Consider the following 17,927-nt stretch of genomic DNA (forward strand, 5'->3'; position numbering starts at 1 on the left):
GCGCAGCCCTGGGTGTTCTCCCTGAGGGCAGACGCCACGTGTCACTCATCCTTGAGGCCGCAGTGCATCCTGCACAAACCTGGCATCTGGTCGTGGTGGCAGGGAAAGGGGTACGCCTGCTTGAAAGAGGAGGTGGGTGGAGAGAGTTGCTGCCCACGCAGAACAAGGCTGCATCCCTGTGGTTAGCTGTGTGGATGCGGAGTGCAGGCCTGAGGGTGGTGTTTTTTTTTTTTTAACTTTTTATTATTGAAGCATAGTTGACCAGAAGCTTTGTGGAGCATTATGAGAGAGGCAATGAGTTCCTTCCTGTTCTGAAAGGCCCTGCAGGGCTCTCTTCCATAATGGGAGGGGAGAGCCCTGGGCCTGACTTCTTTAGAGAGCCGGGCTTGCTTTCAGCACTGCCGTACCCAAAATGTAGGGTGCCACATGACTGGATAAGGGGCAGCTGAGCTCCATGGGCAGGCCTGAGCTCTGCCCCCCTCCCCAAACTCGTACCTTCTTGGACCAGCCTATTCCCCTCCTGTCTTTTCAGCTCACCACTCCCAACCCCCTTCTCCTTAATTTGTTACCCAGAGCTCACTCTCCTTTTCTTTTCCTCTTCCTGCTTCTGGCCTCCCTCTCCTTGTTCCCAGGAGTTAATGCATGTCTTGAAGTCCAGCCCTTTGATTTCTTGCAGAAAGGGGATGCCTTGGCCAGGAATTTGCGTAGCCACCCTGTCACCTGGCAGGGAAACTCTCCTGAGTAGAGGGGATGGGAATCTTAGAACTTGAGAGCGATTCAGGAGAAAGATTCCCTGGAGGGTCAGTGGAAAAGAAATGTGACTCTCCAGTATCTCAGTACTCGTTGAACCTCTAGTCAGAGTCACCTTGTCCCCATCAGAAGGGACTAGCCATGTGGTGTTCATGCTTTGCAGAAGACTTACATCGCCCGTCCTGTTGGCATTCTCCGATGGATCTTATCTTCCTAGTCATGTCCACCTGAGCAATGTCCGTTTGTCCTCATGCTGAGAGACGCAGAGTGCTGATGGGCCTTGCTGTTGGAATGGTACATTTAATCAGCTGCTGCATTTGAACGTCAGGCACCGGCATGTCATAAAGCCACTGCTGCGCGGAGGCAGCTGCTTTGGCATCCACGTGGCCCTTATTATTTGCCAGGTTTGAGGTGCCCCGTGGGATTCCTGGGTTTGCTGGAGCCACCTACTTTTCATAGACGAGACAGATGACCTAGTGGCTACGTGTTTCCTTCCCTGGGTTTGCAGGCGCTGGGAGAGGCTCTTGGCGCAGCGCACCAAGGCCAGCAACAGGGTGCGTCCATGCCTGCCATGAGGGCCAGCTCAGGGCTACCTCTGTGTAGATGTTTCTGCTTTGGCAGGTGGTTTATTTCTTGTTTCGAGTAAAGTAACAACTCGCGTCTTCTTTGGGGGCTATCAGCCCATCACAGGTTTTAGAGAGCCTGAAAAAGTGTCAAGTTGTGCTGGTATTAATGTTTTGCTTTCACATGCGCACACGCGTGCACAGACACACACACATGAGATCGGCACGCCGTCTGAGTGAGAAGAGGTTGGTTGGTATGGGGTCTGTACCCAGGAGGTTCTCAGGATTCTGTGCCCTTGCCCCCTCTTCTGGGTCAGGGATTCTGAATGGTGTGTTGCAGTCACACATACCTCCTTCCCCACTCCCGGGCAGACTCTATCAGGGATAAATAATTTGGGGTGTGACCCTAGATTTGCTGTTGTGACTCACTGAGTGTGCATCCCTGTTCCCCCAGGCGACTTGGAGCTCCTCTTGGTGCTGACATGATGACAGTGTGCAGGCCGGCCAAGGGCAGCCACAGCCAGACTGAAAACCTGAGCTACAAATTGGCTGACAAGTAAGAGCTTTTCTCCCCTGAGAGTGTAGAAGTTGGCCCAGATTCTCCATTTCCTTCCTCTCTCTGCCGCCTTTCCCTCCTCTCTAACCCCACTTCCTCGGACCGAGGACGGGTTCTTTTCCGAGTCATTGTGATGCGCCTCCTGGAAATCGTCCGCACGTGCTGCGGAAGCTGCAACCACAGTGGTCAATGGAAGGTCTGACTAGTGCCCAGCTGTTGAGAGGACAGACCCATGGCAGCTTCAGGCCCTCTCCCCAGGCCAGCCCAGGATTTATTTTCCTAACTACTAGGACGCGTGGGCCTTGTAATTATCCTTGAGCCTTAAGCCTTTACAGCTGCATCTGTCCACAAAGCCAGCTTTGCCCATCCTGTCTCGGAAGTGCTGTTTTCTCTCCAGATGAGCGCTTTCCTCTGCCTCTCTGTCTCACACTCTGCGGCGGGCTTGGCAGTCACAGCTCTGCACCCTAGTCCCCAGTCCCTTCTGGGGCTGTAGTTTCCTGGAAACAGGACCTCAAAAAATCCGTGCGTGCAACAACCGCATGGAGAGGGCCCTCTGCCTCTGGCTTCATCATCCTTGCCTCTTGTTGAGCTTCATAAATCCGTGCGATCTTCCAGCAAGCCATCCTTCTTCCCTTTGAGTTTTTACATAGGGCCTCCGTGATTGTGAGGTCACCCCAGATGTCTGGGATCTTAGGCAATAACTGTAATCATTGCAACAACACTCCTTGCCATTTAGTAATATCAAGAATTAGAATATGTGCCTGTACTCTGGGAACATGAACATATATTGACTCATCCACTCATTCATCTTATAAGTATTTATTGACTACCTACTGCATACTAGGCACAGCAAACAAGATAAATTTGGCCTCTGCACCAGTCAAGTTCCAGTCTAGAGAAGGGAGAGAGAGTTCTTATTTATTTATTTTGGGGTGGGCGGCAGAGGGAGAGGAAGAGAGAGAGAGAATCTTAAGCAGGCTCCACACTGAGTGGAGCCACCCAGGTGCCCCAGGAGTTCTTATTTTAAAATGAAAAAAATGGAGCCAAGATTCAAACCGAGGTCCCTCTGACTCGAAAGCCATATTTATCTGTTGTCAGTATTGTTTAACAGTACGTGCAGCACCTGGGTGGCTCAGTCGGTTAAGTGTCCGACCTGTGATTTTGGCTCAGGTCATGATCTCCTGGGTCGTGGGATTGAGCCCTGCATGAAGTGCAGTACTCAGGGAATGGGGGGGTTGGGGTCCGGGTCCGCTGGAGATTCTCCTTCTCCCTCTGCCCCTCCCCCCACTCATGCCACACTTTCTCTAAAATAAGTAAATCTTAAAAAAAAAGGTACATATGATATTTATGATTATTGTTATATCATCCATAGTCATTAAGCATGAACTAATGTGAATTGTGTTTTTATGTATCTGTCCAGTCATTTTGCTTCTAGCACTGTGAGAGTGAGGGCTTTAACTTCTGCCTTTTGAACTCTCAGTAAAAATCAACAAACTGATTCTGCTTCTGACTAAAATCTGAATTCATGCTAATGTCCTCAGTGGTGACAGGACAATTAAAAAATGTGTTTCTCTTTTGTAAGCACTCTGTTATGCATGCTAATTGTTTATTTAAATAAAGAATTCTGCTTTGATAGCTGTATTTAAAATATGAAAATATGTTTGCATATTCACAAGTTTCTAATTTATGCTGTGTAACCACAAATAGCAACGCAATTTACGTGTTAATGTCCCAATGGAGGGAGAAGTCTTCACATAAACAATTATCAGTCTTGAGGACAGAAAGCCAAATGGTAACAGGATGCATGAAATTGCTAATTATTCATCCCTCACTGTGACCTTAAGTGGAGTTTCAGAATTCCTATATAGTCAGATCTGTATATTCAAAAAATGTGCAGCATGAAGTTCGTCTGTGTGTCCTTGCTAATCTTGTCATGTCCAAGGTCACTCTGCTTAGTTATGACCTTTGCTGGTGGAAGAATGTTTTGCATTCAAAAACACAGATACTCCCATTCTCATTAGACAAGCTTAAAAATGTTTTTCTGGTTTTCTTTCAAAAGAGCTTTTAACATCTTCATAGCACTGACTAATCTCCTAAAATCCCATTTGGAGGCATATCTCCCCACATGTTTGTTCTAGGCCAGAACTTTCAGCGATGATGGAAATACTCTTTTGCTCCGTCCAATGTGGATGTCACATGTGGCTAACTCTGCCATTGTTCTAGGTGCTAGAGATTCAGCAGTAGCCCGAACAGGCCAAAATTCAAAGTAAACTAACAAAACGAAGCAATCCCTGTCCACATAGAGAAATCAGTCTAGTAGGGCTCACATTCTAGAGGAGGTACAATTCAAATGCTACCAATAATTGTGGCTTTACCTACTTAAGTCAGGACAGCTTATGAAGCCCAGAAGTAGCAAACAATGTATGACTTATGGCATTGTTCTATTTTTTAAATAGTCGTCACAAAGGCCTATCCGTTGATTATAGAAGCAGAGGAAATTTGGACTGCGTAAGCTTTTACCTCAGGAGATGTTCCCTATTTTCATCAGAGAAACAAGCTAACAATAATGATAATAACATTTATTATACACTCACGACCTGCTGGATGCTTAATATGGTCTGCCTCATTCAGTGTTTTTAGCCACTCTGGTAGATATGTATTATTATTATTCCCATTTCACAGATGAGGACACTTAGGTTTAGAGAAGTGAAGCAGCTTTTCAAGGTCACGCAGCTGGTCAGTGGTTGAATTAGGCTTTAAACTGAAGTCTACTGCATTCCAAAATCCAGTCGTTCCTTTCATTCCACAATACTGTCTTCCCAAGAAGAGCAAAGTGATTTCTTAAAATGGTGGTTTCAATGTTTGTGACTTACAACTCGCATATAGAATTTATATCTGAGTTCTAGCCAGTCTCTATGACCAGCCGGGAACAATGATGACCAAGAATCCATCACCCAATGTTTGTCTTTCTTATTCAGGGTCAAGGTGGAAGGTCCAAAGGCTGGGGAAGACCCTCGAAGGCTGCTGTTTAGGTCCCCCATTCCTTTCCCAGAGACTGATCAGAATTCACCCCCCGGAAGAAGCTCATTGGAAAGTCTCAATAACCTGATGTTAGAGTCAAGAGTGGACTGTTTTCAGCAGAACATGTTCAGCTCAGATATGATCATCAGCGACCCAGCTTCAGATCTCAGCGCTAAAGAAGCCAGCAAGGCGGGCAAGAGGCCCCTCAGCGGTGTTCAGAACCCCCGCCCCCCTGCCCGAGGCGGGGCCCTGCACAAGTCCCTCAGCATAAAGGACAAGATATCCGAATGGGAAGGGAAAAGGGAGTTGCCCACTCCTGCACCCGGCAGGAAAGCAGATGGGCAGGAGGACTACCTGATGTCCTGTGTGATGGGGAGGAGAAGCAGTGATGGTGTGAGAGCCTGGGGCACGGAGGTTCAGGATGGAGCCAGGCCTGAGACAGAGAGCAAGGAGAATGAGAGGAATAAAGGGGTTGTGAAAGTCGGGGGACAGGATGCAGAGCCAAGGCAAGACCTCAGCCAGCCAGCCGGGCAGCTGGCTCCCAGCTTGGGTAGAGGCCGAGAGCCCAGGCTGGGCAAACAGCGCTTTCCCAACGATAGCCTCTCGGTGCTGAGGCAGGTCAAGAAACTGGAGCAGGCTCTGAAGGATGGGTCGGCGGGGTTGGATCCCCAGTTACCCGGGACTTGTTACTCCCCACACTGCCTGCCGGACAAGGCTGAGGAGGGGCCCACCCTTCCAGAGAACCGTGGGGGCGTGCGTGGCTCGGAATTCAGGTCCCACCAGTGGGACCTGGAGGCCAAGGAGGCCGCCCTTGAGGCCACAGAGGAAAGGAAAGGCTCCTGCAGGAGGCCCTGTGACCAGAGCCTGGAGGGTGTGGACAGGGGCTCGGAGGGCTCCCCGGCAAAACCCTTCATCAACCCCCTGCCCAAGCCCCGGAGAACGTTCAAACACGATGGGGAAGGGGACAAGGACGGGAACCCAGGCATCAGCTTCCGGAAGGATAAAAGGCACCTGCCTCCTCTGCCTTCTCTACCTCCCCCACCCCTGCCCTCCTCTCCCCCTCCCTCCTCCGTGAACAGAAGACTGTGGACCGGGAGGCCGAAACCCACTGCTGACCACAGGTAGGTGATGGCTAATGTCTGCTCCAGCGGTTTATGCTGCTCTCTGGTGGATTATTGATTTTATTAAACAGATGGATCTTGTAGTTGGTCAAGACCGTTCATAGCTTGAGACGATGTATTGATGAAACCTGGAGATGTGATAAGTGATGCCTATGTTTGTGTTCTCTGTCCTCAAAATGAGTGTTGGCTTTGAAAAATTACCTTTTGGACGTTATGAGTACTTGTATTTCTGACACTAGCGCAAGAGTTCAACGAAAACTCGTGTTAACTCCGGCAATGGACTAATTGGTGTTAATTGACACTCATCTGCCACTAGCACCCCCCAACTAGTACATGGTGCTGCCAGTGTCCCCTGGCTCCTTTCTTCATGTTTTTTTCTTGGTATGAGCTCTAGAAACACACGGCCCGGGTTTGCCTCGGCCCTGTCCCAGTCTATCTGTGTGATGTCGACCAAGTTGTTCAACCTCCTGAAGCCTCTGTTTCCTTGTTTATACATAAAGATGCACACCCTTAATATTTTATTTTATTTTATTTTTTAAAGATTTTATTTATTTATCTGACAGAGAGACAACCAGGGAGAGAGGGAACACAAGCAGGGGGAGTGGGAGAGGGAGAAGCAGGCTTCCTGCTGAGCAGGGAACCCAATGCAGGGCTCGATCCCAGGACCCTGGGTTCATGACCTGAGCCGAAGGCAGACGCTTAACGACTGAGCTACGCAGGCGCCTACACCCTAAATATTTTATAATGTCAAAATAGTACTTTATTTATTTATTTATTTTTATTTTGAAGATTTTATTTATTTATTTGACACAGAGAGAGACAGCCAGCGAGAGAGGGAACACAAGCAGGAGGAGTGGGAGAGGAAGAAGCAGGCTCCCAGAAGAAGAGCCTGATTGGGGCTCGATCCCAGAACGCCGGGATCACGCCCTGAGCCGAAGGCAGAGGCTTAACGACTGAGCCACCCAGGATAGTACTTTAGATACCCAAATACTTAGACACCCAAAATAGTACTTTAGATAATAAAGCATGTGAGCACTTGAAGATCAAACCTGTGCATTGGAAAGCATTTCTTTTCTGCTTTGAGAACTCATTTCTAACGCATTTCTGGGATGTGCTAATTGGTTTGATCCCCACTAATCTGGAAACTGGCCACAGAACAAAACTCAAAACTGTTGTCTCTGCTCTGGTCACCCATTCTGCACCTTCTGTTTTCCCCTCGACTCACTGCAGCTGGGCTTTTGCCACTTATCCTGAAACTGCTCTTGACCCAGGGCCACCTGTGACCCCCATCTCACTAAATCCAGTTGCCAGTTGTCTGTCCTTTTCTTACATGACATCACTCCCTCGCTGGAAACACTGCATTCACTGGGCTTCTAGATCACCTGTTTTCCTGGGGGTCCTTCACACGCTGCTCCTTCTCAGTTCTATTCCCCTCTCCCTCTGAGTGTCAGAATAACACCCCCGGACACACCATCCTGGGTCAGAGCAGGCACTTCTCTCCTCCGTCGGCCTCATTCCCTAACTGAGCTCATTTAGTCCCGTGGCTTTAAATGTTAGTTACATGCTTATGACCCCCAGCCTCTTCCAGCGAAGGTTTGCAGAGTCATCCCCTGCACGGGTCTCCATTTGGTTATCTTAATAGTTTGAACTGAACATGTCCAAACCTAAATTCCCAATCCAGACCACTGCTAAGCTTCTCCTCCCCAGATAATGGCCATCTTATTAAATGGCATCACCCTTCGTTGCACCTCGGCCACAACCTAGGAGTCATTTGTGATTCCTCTCTTTTTCACACACCCCTAATCTAATTTATCAGCAAGCTGTTCGGTTCTAGTTTTAAACATTATCTTGAATCTGACTACATCTGCCTCACTGCTACCACCTTAGTTATCGCGTATCTACCTCCCACCCCAGTATCCTCTGTAGCAGCCAGAGCAGTGTTCTAGAAATATATTTGATCATGTCACTCTCCTACTCAACATGATCTGTCAGGGAGGGTTGTTTTGGCTGCAAAAAACATAATGTCTTATATTCTCTTCCAAGGGAAAATGTTTGCGTATTCCAGACAGGTAGGTAGGTAGGTAGATAGATAGATAGATAGATAGATAGATAGAAAGAAAGAAATTATGTCCTTTTAAAAAAAGAAATCATGCTATATATACTGTTTTTTACTTAAGATATCCTGGAGATCTTTCAACATTACCACTTTTTTTCACCTTCCTTTTTTATTTTTTTAAAGATTTTATTTATTTATTTGACAGAGAGAGAGAGCGCGCACGAGAGAGCGAGCACAAGCAGGGGGAGCAGCAGGCAGAGGGAGAGGGAGAAGCAGGCTCCCCACCAAGCAAGGAGCCTGATGCAAGGCTTGATCCCAGAACCCTGGGATCATGACCCCAGCCAAGGCAAACGCTTAGCTGACTGAGCCACCAGGCACCCCTTATTATTAAAAAATTTTTTTTTCTTTTTTAGAAAGACAGAGAGAGAGCACTTGAGTGGGTAGGGGGGAAGGGGGAGGGACAGAGGGAGAGGGGGAATCCTAGGCAGGCTCCACACCCAGCACAGAGCCTGACACGGAGCTCCATCTCACGACCCTGAGATCAGCTGAAAGCAAGAGTGGGATGCTCAATTGACTTTGCCACCCAGGCACCCCATACTTCTTTTTTTTACCCAGAGTTTTTTGTATTTTAAAGATTTTATTTATTTGGGGTGCCTGGGTGGCTCAGTCGTTGGGCATCTGCCTTCGGCTCAGGGCATGATCCCAGAGTCCTGGGATCAAGCCCCACATCAGGCTCCTCTGCTGGGAGCCTGCTTCTTCCTCTCTCATTCCCCCTGCCTGCGTTCCCTCTCTAGCTGGCTGTCTCTCTCTCTGTCAAATAAATAAATAAAATCTTAAAAAAAAAAAGATTTTATTTATTTGACACAGAGAGAGCGCATAGGCAGGGGGGAGTGGCAGGCAGAGGGGAGGGAGAAGCAGGCTGTCTGCGGAGCAGGGATCCCGATGCTGGGCTCGATCCCAGGACCCTGGGATTATGACCTGAACCAAAGGCAGACGCTCAACCGGCTGAGCCACCCAGGTACCCCTTTTACTAAGAGTTTTAAAAATTAGGATTGAATGTTAGAATTTGTCAAGTTACTTTTCAGTAGCTTTATATGATCATATGGTTCCTGTCCTTTGACCTATGAATAATGATTTTATATCCTAATATTAACCCATTCTTACATTTTGGGAATGAGCTCCCATTTGTTCCTGGTTTGTTACTCCCAATATACTGCGGAATTCTGTTTGCTAATATTTTATTTAAGATTTTTGTGTCAGTATTTCATAAATGGGACTGGTCTTTACCTGGCTTTTATTGTACTATCTTTACCAGGTTTGGATATCAGTGGTATGTAGGATCTATGGAAGAACTTAAGATTCTTGGGGTGCCTGGGTGGCTCACTTGGTTAAGCATCTGTCTTTGGCTCAGGTCATCATCCCAGGGTCCTGGGATCAAGTGCCATATCGGGCTCCCTGCTCAGTGGGGAGTCTGCTTCTCCCTCTCCTTCTGCCTCCCCCCCCCCAATCATTCACTCTCTCTTTCTCTCTCATGCTCTCTCTCAAATAAGTAAATAAAATCTTAGGAAGAAAAAAAAAAACCTTAGGATTCTTCCTTGTTTATATTCTGAGAAAGCTTGTATCCATCTCTAGTTCTAAATCCTTTCCGAAACTGGTGGCAAAGCCCAGGTACCTAAGTAGTGGATGACCTTTCTGCTCTTGACCCCAACTGTGTCATGACAACAGCTCTTCCATGCCCTTTCTGGGCTATTCCTCCAGGAAGGCCCCCTCTCTCAGGGGCAGGTTGCTTCTGGGAAATCCAAGTCTTTCCTCTGGTCATCATTGGGCAGACAGATCAACCTGGTGAACAGTTATTCCCATTATCTTTTCTCTTGTAGCTACCATCTGCTCTTTGCAGCCTTCCAGCATTCTCTTTAAAACCAGCTAAAGTTACTTAGTTTCAGTCCAAAGATGAAATTTTTCTTGGCCAGTTTGAATATGGTTGCATCAGCTGTGTTTTAAGAATTTTGGCTTTGGATTTTTCCTTTTGTTTAAAATAGTACAATGGGGGTGATTAGGGCACGATGTTCATTTTCTACTTTAAAAAAATAAAGTGTACTTTTTATTGTGGTCCTATCTCTTAACAAAAAGAAGAGGCTCAACTCAGAATTTGGCAGACTTACCGCCCTCTCTGAGGCGGGAGAGCCAAACCAGGGCTGAAGAAAGAAATGATTAAGGATTTTGAGGTTGGGAGGGTTTAGAATTACATGGCCAGGCTGCGCACTTCAGAGAACGCATTCGGCTTATTTTCATAGGCTGATGAGTCCCCTTCTGCAGAAGCCAAACCACTGGACTCAGATTCTCAGTTTGAGAAAATGTCTTCTTTCTTTTTGTTCTTCCCCCTTTTTTCTCTGTTCTGTGTTCTCTCCCCTTCCTCCTTTCATCCCTTTCTCCTTTCTTCATTTCTCTAAAGCCCCAGGAAATTAAATGCAAGGACTTGTGCCTTCAGTCCTAAAATGGGAAATGAGAAACCCTTAAATGTCAGGAAATTCCAGAGATAAGATCCCTACAGCAGCACTCACTTGGCTGTGTATGTTCTGTGGCACGCGTTGAATAGCTCTGGCAGGAATGCCTTAGAGCCAACGTTTAACAAGGAAAGTTACTGTTTTGTAAGTGCCAGCAGCCTCCTGAATTCACATGTATCTGTTCCCCAAATGTTTGAACTGGAATGCAGATTTTTTAAATTTTAGTTTAATTTGATCCTATGATGGAATTTTTAGATCTTTATGAAATCAAATAACAATGTTGACCAAAATTTCAGCTTTTCAACTAATTATTTTGGCATTGTATAGATTCAGCCTTTCCTTGGCACCGTAGCATATGACTTGCAGAACTTTTGGAGGATGTGAAACCTTGGTCATTATATGGCTGCCAAATCACATGCCTGCTGTTACTGATTCAATAATTTCCATCTTCTGTAGGACTGACTGGGATCCCCAGAGTCGTCTGGCTGGACAGCAACCCTCAGCTATTACCCAGTTAGTGGCTAAGTTAGCTTACCAGCCATGCTGTGGTCTGTCCCTGTCATTATGAGTCTGTCCCAGTCAACTCATGACATCCATGAAACAATTCTAACTGCCATGTCTAAAAACTGAGTGTTTAGGGGCGCCTGGGTGGCTCAGTTCGTTAACCGTCTGCCTTCAGCTCAGGTCATGATCCCAGGGTTCCTGGGATTGAGCCCCATGTCGGGCTCCCTGCTCAGCTGGGAGCCTGCTTTTCTCCCTCTCCCTCTGCCACTCCCCCTGCTTCTGCTCTCTGTCTCTGTCAAAAAAATAAATAAAATCTTCAAAAACAAAACAAAACAAAAAATACTGAATGTTTAGGGGCTCCTGGGTGGCCTAGTTGGTTAAGTGTCCCACTCTTGGTTTTGGCTCAGGTCGTGATCTCAGGGTCATGGGATCAAGCCCTGTATTGGGCTCCGCGCTCAGCAGGGAGTCTGCTTGAGAGTCTCTCTCCCTCGACCTCTGCCCCTCCCCCCACTCACGTGCACACACTCATGAGTGCAGTGCTTTCTCTCTGTCTCTTAAATGAATAAATCTTTAAAAAAAAAAACCTGGGTGTTTAAAATCTTCAAAGGGGTAAATTGTTTGATTAATTTGAGACTTAGAGCAAAAGTTACTTTGAAAGCATTGGAGAAGATTGATTCTGTAAATTATTTTAATGGTGGTTGCATTAGAAAACAAAGAGATGAGGATAGAGGACGGTTGTCATTCTACATTGGAGCAGTGACGGTCATGTCTTATTTCCCATTGGAAATGGAAATGGTTGGATGTTAGACATATGTTGGATAGGGATGGTTTTTCTTCTGAAGTTTCTGTTTTGGATTCAGGATAGAGATAAGCAGAAACCCAACGTGAGTAGCAGTAGCAATCCATGGAGGGGGTCACCAATAAGAGTGCGGGCTGAGCTAACATAAGCATTCTCCCACTTAGCCCCCTATTCTGATCACCTGGTGGCACGAATGCCCTTCCTGAGGGTGTGGTGGGACATGGGAAAGAGCTGTGTGTGGTCGCTGGGGATGGAGGTAAGAAGAGAGTGTGTGGCAGCTCAAGGTGGATAAGGGAATCAGAGCATGGTTTTTACAGTTTCTAGGCCATTTGAGTGGTGTTTTAATTGATGGCTAGGTCCCAGGCTCTCCAAGCTCATTTAAGTTGTAGCTGAAAATAATCCTGGGGAAAATGTGTTCAAAACAATTGACTAAAAATTAGCTCCAAGAATACAGCTGCCTTATTTTTTTTTCCCAAAGGAGAGATAAATTATGAGCAGTAAATTAGGCCATTAAAACCAGCTTTTAAATATTCATTCATGGGGTGCCTGCGTGGCTCAGTCGGTTAAGTGTGTCTGTCTTCGGCTGGGGTCATGATCCCAGGGTCCTGGAATTGGGCCCCACGTCGGGCTCTTTGCTCAGCGGAGGCCTGCTTCTCCTTCCTCCTGCTGCCCCCCTGCTTGTACACTCTCTCTCTGTCAATAAATAAATAAAGTCTTTGGGGCGCCTGGGTGGCTCAGCTGTTAAGTGTTTGCCTTCAGCTCAGGTCGTTATCCTAAGGTCCTGGGATTGAGCCCCCCCATCAGGCTCCCTGCTCAGCAGGAAGCCTGCTTCTCCCTCTCACACTCCCCTTGCTTGTGTTCCCTCTTTCGCTGTCTCTCTCTCTGTCAAATAAGTAAATGAAATGTTTTTTAAAAAATTTTAAAATAAAGTCTTTTAAAATAAATAAATAAAATATTCATTTATTCAACCAACAAATATTTATCATGCACCTCTGTGATATTAGCATATAGCAATGAACAGAATAGATTGAGACCCTGGCCTCATGGATCTTACGGACTAGTGATAGTTAGAAGCACACAGGTCTGCAGTTATGACTATAACCGCACTCAGTGCCGCAGGAAGCCCATGGTGCTGTGGGAATGTTCAGTAGGCGTATCTCGCCTGTCATGAAAACAGGGCCAGACTGGGGAGGAAGTGGCCCTAAGACTGAGGCCTGGGGTTCCCAGGCAAGGAGGAAGGTAGGAGATGGGTGTTCAGGTGAGAAACAGATGAAGGTCCCGGAACAAGAAAAACTTGAGCGTGCCAGAGGCCGTGAAGGCAGGAGTGTGGCCACAGGGGTCAGGAAGGGTGTGAGCTGAGGCCCACAGGTCTTCTGCAGCCTGTGCTGAAAGAGTCCCAGAGACCAGGCAGGGATTTGGGCCTACCACTTAGAGGAATGGGAAACATTTCAAAATTTTTCAGAAGGGGAGAATCCCAACCTGATTTGCATTTGTGAAAAGCCAACTGGGAGGGGCACCGGTGGGCCCAGTGGGTGGCTGTGGGGTGGAAGGCAGAGCCAGGAGACACTGGGTTTAGCCTGTGGTTTCACTGCAGTGGGGACTGAGGGAAGTGGCGGGTACTGGGAATACTTTGCTGGTAGCACTCTGATTAATTGGTTAGAGATGGGTGCTGATGGAGAACGGGGTTTGGACAGGACTCCCAGGTTTAAGGTGTAAATGTCTGGACGGATGGTGATAGCCTTTGCTGAGGAGCACTGGAGGAGGAGCTGGTCCTCCTCTGGGAGGGGGAGTGGTAGGCTGAGTTTACTTTTGGATTTATTCATTTTGAAATTCCCATTCAAATGGAACTGTGGAATGAGGTCTTAAGTTAGTATTTAATTTACAAAAATATGGGAGAGTCACAGATAACCTTCAAAATACTACTTGAAGTCACAGTATTGGCATTGGTTGTCGAAATTTGGATATTACCTAAGTTATAACCCACGTCAGCAAACTTCAGTGGACCCATTGGATCATTCCAGCATCTCCAAAACTAAGAAGTACCACAATCGTATGATAATTTGAGGGCCCAAGAAGCAAACTGAGACTGAGGGGCGGTCACCCCTTCACCAGGCTGTGGGGTCCCCAAAGGCAGGGACTTCTTGCCTTTGCATCACCAGCTGTGGGCTCAGCTCAAACCCCAGAAGGTGCTTATTAAACATATGGACTGGATGTGAAACAAATATGGAAATATTTAAACAGGAGAGAAGCCAATTTGGATGTGGTTACCATTAGCCTTTTGAAATTTCCTTTTTCTCAAGGTTAATATGTAAATAAAGGTATTAAAACCTTTCTGTGACTACAGCTTTCCTCCTGCGTTGATTTAGTCCATGCTCTGCTTAGTGCCCATGCTGTTAAGAGCACCATTCACCGGCCAGACTTCCTGGGTTCTGACCCTGGCTCCACCACTTTCTCCCCATGTGACCTTGAGCAACTTATTTAACCTTTCTCTCAGTCTTTATCTCCTCACATATAAAATACGTATAATTATAGTAATTCTTCACAGGGTTGTAGCAAAGTTCGAATGTGCTAATCCGAGTAAAGCCCTTAGTGGGTTTTCAGTAAATGTTGAGTGAATGATTCTGTGGTCTCTTTGAACAGTTTGCATCTTCCCTGCCAAATCTAGGTAGTATGCATGCTGGGGACTCTAGCTAATATGATCTGGTTAACTCAGCAGGGAAACCCAGGAGTTGTGGCCCACTCCAGGCCAATAACTTCACTCTGCTCTGGGCCACAGACCACCACACCCCCATCTCCAAGCATCTGCTGGCTAATGCCGGCCTGGGCTAATGGCATCCCCGCCTAGGGAGTGTTGGGGGGGGCACACAGCACAGCACAGTCCTATCCTAGAGGAAACAACTCAGACCCACTTCCCACTCCCCAGTCCCCATCTCCTGGAGCTCTGAAGCTCAGTCCTTCCTCTCCCGTCTGGGCACCTCAAGGGGAGGAAGAAGGGGATCATGGAGCGATAGCCCTTCCTTCGCAGCAGGAGCTCCTGTGAGTGAATCGGGCACCCCAGGGCATGAGTGACAGTTTCAGCCTCATGAAGACCATGGGGACCTAAGCTGGAAGCTGGACGCTTGGCCCTTCTTTGTGTTCCTGCCCTAAGTGCTGAGTTCAGGTTCATAAAGGAGCGAGGGTGAGGTGGAGAGAAGGGGTGATGAATTCAGATGTGGAGTTACGAAGTTCAGAATCTAAAGAAGAAGAGCCTTAGGACATGGCCAAAGCCCAGAAGGAGGGAGAGGACGAGGAAGAGAGCTGCCCGTGAAGGCACAGGAAGTTGTCTGAGAGGGGAAGCAGCAGGCGGGCAGCCTTGCGCCCAGCTCCTCAAACCCTAGGGGAGGACCTGTTTGCCTGTGTTTGCAGTCCTTTGCTGGACAGTACTTTTGTTAAATACAATGAAAAAGAATGACCAGAGAAATGAAATGAAAAAAGACATTATACAAGCTTCTTGTCTTTTAAAATTCATTCTGTCAAATTGCTTTAAAAGTTTCTAAACACAGGGGCAGCTGGCTGGTTCAGTCTGTAGGGCACGCAGCTCTTGATCTTGGGGTCGTGAGTTCGAGCCCCACGGTGGGTGTAGAAATTACTTAAAAAAACAAAAGAAATTTTAAAAAAGTTTCTAAATGCTTATTCTCAGTTTCTGCACCTATCTCCTTGGAAAACCAGTCCTGGCCCACGGATTGCCCTTTGAGCACCGCTCCCTGACACTGCAGAAACCAAGTGGTGTCCTGTAAAGAAAGGCCGCAGGAAGTGGTTAGGTCTTACTGGAAACTCACAGGTGACCTTCAGTGGAGCAGCTTCAGAAAAGGGATGCGCACAGACGCCAGGTTGAGAAGGTAAAGGGAAGAAAAACCAGTGAGCTCCGGTAAAAGAATAGACAGCCTTTAGCTCTTCCCTCCTCCGCCTGGCCCCCCAACCCACTCTGGTTTAAAACTTGGCAAGGAAGGTAAGAAATCGCAGAACTACAAGGGTCATTGCTTCCAATGAAAGTTTTTCTAGAGGAAACCTGTGTGTTAGGTTTAAAGAGGGAAAGAAGCTAGCCGAGAGGGAAAGATTTAAAATGCAAGAAGTCCTGGGGGCGCCTGCGTGGCTCAGTCAATTGGTCTCAGCTCAGGCCTTGGTCTCAGGGTTGTGAGTTTGGGGCCCGCGTTGTGCTCCCCACTGGGCATGGAGCCTACTTAAAAAAAAAATAAGAAAAGAAAAGAAAAGAAAATGCAAGAAACCCCCAAGGCATAGAAAGAAGCAAACGGCCCATGCCCGGCTCTGCCCTCTCATCGCATAGCACTCACCACCCTGTCCCTGCAGGGCAGCCTTGCCGAATGTCTGTGTGTCCCTCCACAAATGCACCAGGTTCCCTGTGGTCCCGGGATCTTCACCGGTGCCCTTTCCCCTCCTTGGAACCCTTTCCCCTCCTTGGAACACTCTTCCCCTTGCTGAGGTCTTTCCTCTGTCCCCCAGGTCTCTGCTTTCATGAGTGACTTTGTCAGCGCGGCCTTCCCTGATACATCCCCAATATAAAATGAGGTCTCCTTGATAGTCTCACTGTGCTTTTCCATCACCCAGCTGAACACAGTTGACTCTTCTGTTTACTTGTGCGTGCTCTGGTTGAATGTCTGTCTTCCTCACTGGCATGTAGGCTCTTTGAGACAGGGACTCTTGTTTCAGTCACTCCTTACTCATTGAACCCTGAGCACAGTGCCTCTCCCACAGTAAATGTTCAGCATAAAACTTTGCTATGTAAATAATCACTAGCTCCACAACAGTAATGGCAATAGCTAATATTTGTTGCGTGTTTGTTAGGTGCCAAGGACTTTACAGACCTTCTCTTTTGTGTTCCTTGGACAATCCTATGAGATAATGACTGTTTTTCAAGTCAGGACAGTGAGTTTCAACCAGTTCAGTGGTTCGTCTGAGGTTAAAAGGCTTGTGAATGGGGTATCCGGGATCTGTATGCAGGTTTGTTTAATCACCAGGGACCAGAGAGACTGGAAGTGTGGGTGAAGACATGGAGACATGATAGTTTCTCAGTAGTCAGCTAGAGTTCACCTCAGAGCATGTGGAGGACCCTGGGCTAGACACGCGTGCCCAGAGTAAGGGAGATAGCCGTGGCTCCCAAGCCTCGGGAGGGTCGTGACCGTCCTCTACCAGAAGTGAAGGGCTAGGACCAAGTCATGGCCAGCCAGGGGATGTGCCCTGACGAGTGTGGGCAGACTACACATTCACCTAAATGCCATTCAAGGAAGGCCCGAGTGTGTTGGACACAAATTCTTGAGAAGTCTGCTGGAGGTAGAAGAGGAGCCTTCAAAGCCTGGTTGGATAGCGCTGTTCTGCTCCCACCCGGGGGGAGTTGTGGGTTACTTGGGAGGAAGATAGATAGGGAGAGAGGGGAAAAAAGAGGAGGTGGGATGAACTGGTGAGGTGGCTGAGGTTCTGTTTGTTTCACCATATGGTCTACTTCATGGCCTCCCAAATGCTCTGTGAAGCTACAGAAATCATAGAAACTCAAGGTGAGCAGTTGTGTCTGTGTGTCGTGAGAGAGAGAGAGGGAGAGAGAGAGAGAGAGAAGGGACTGGACTTTGCATTAGGTCAGCACCAGCAGGACAGGGATAGCCCCTGTGGATGTAGGTAGGGGTGATAGCCAGAGAGCGAGCCACGGCCACAGACAGAGAAGCAGCCACATTTGTACCGATCTCTGAGGGGCGGGGTGGGTTGGGGTGTCTCAGCTGGCCCCTGGGTTTCATTCTGATAACAACTTGAGTGAGAGAAGTGGGGGTGCCCAGGCCTCTGGTCCACTCTGAACTGGCCATCGCTGCTCCTTTCCGATCATGAATGTGTGCTCTATAAACATTGCAGAATATTCTAAAAGTCCAGAAAACTGAAAGTGAAGAGAAGGCACGGGCCGTTTGTCAGTCCTGAGATATTAGCTGTATATTCACTTCCTTCCCTTCTTCTTTTCTATGTATATGTTTGCTTCCGAAGTTGGGATTGTACTTTATACATATATACTTTGC

The 17,927-nt window shown here is 47.5% G+C and overlaps 1 protein-coding gene across 2 annotated transcripts in view; it reads left to right on the forward strand.

The window, feature by feature from the left end:
• Positions 1-1,765: 1,765 nt before the first annotated feature.
• The window catches only part of DENND2A (DENN domain containing 2A), a 71,972-nt gene continuing 55,810 nt past the window's right edge, over positions 1,766-17,927 (forward strand). For both annotated transcript variants that reach the window (XM_008697346.2, XM_008697347.2), the window contains exons 1-2: positions 1,766-1,869; positions 4,848-6,011. In XM_008697346.2, coding sequence (XP_008695568.1) covers positions 1,796-1,869; positions 4,848-6,011 — 1,238 coding nt within the window. In that variant the 5' untranslated portion in view covers positions 1,766-1,795. The remainder of the gene's footprint in view (positions 1,870-4,847; positions 6,012-17,927) is intronic.

This window comes from Ursus maritimus, unplaced genomic scaffold (genome assembly GCF_017311325.1).
Source record: "Ursus maritimus isolate PB19 unplaced genomic scaffold, ASM1731132v1 scaffold_3, whole genome shotgun sequence".
NCBI lineage: Eukaryota > Metazoa > Chordata > Mammalia > Carnivora > Ursidae > Ursus > Ursus maritimus.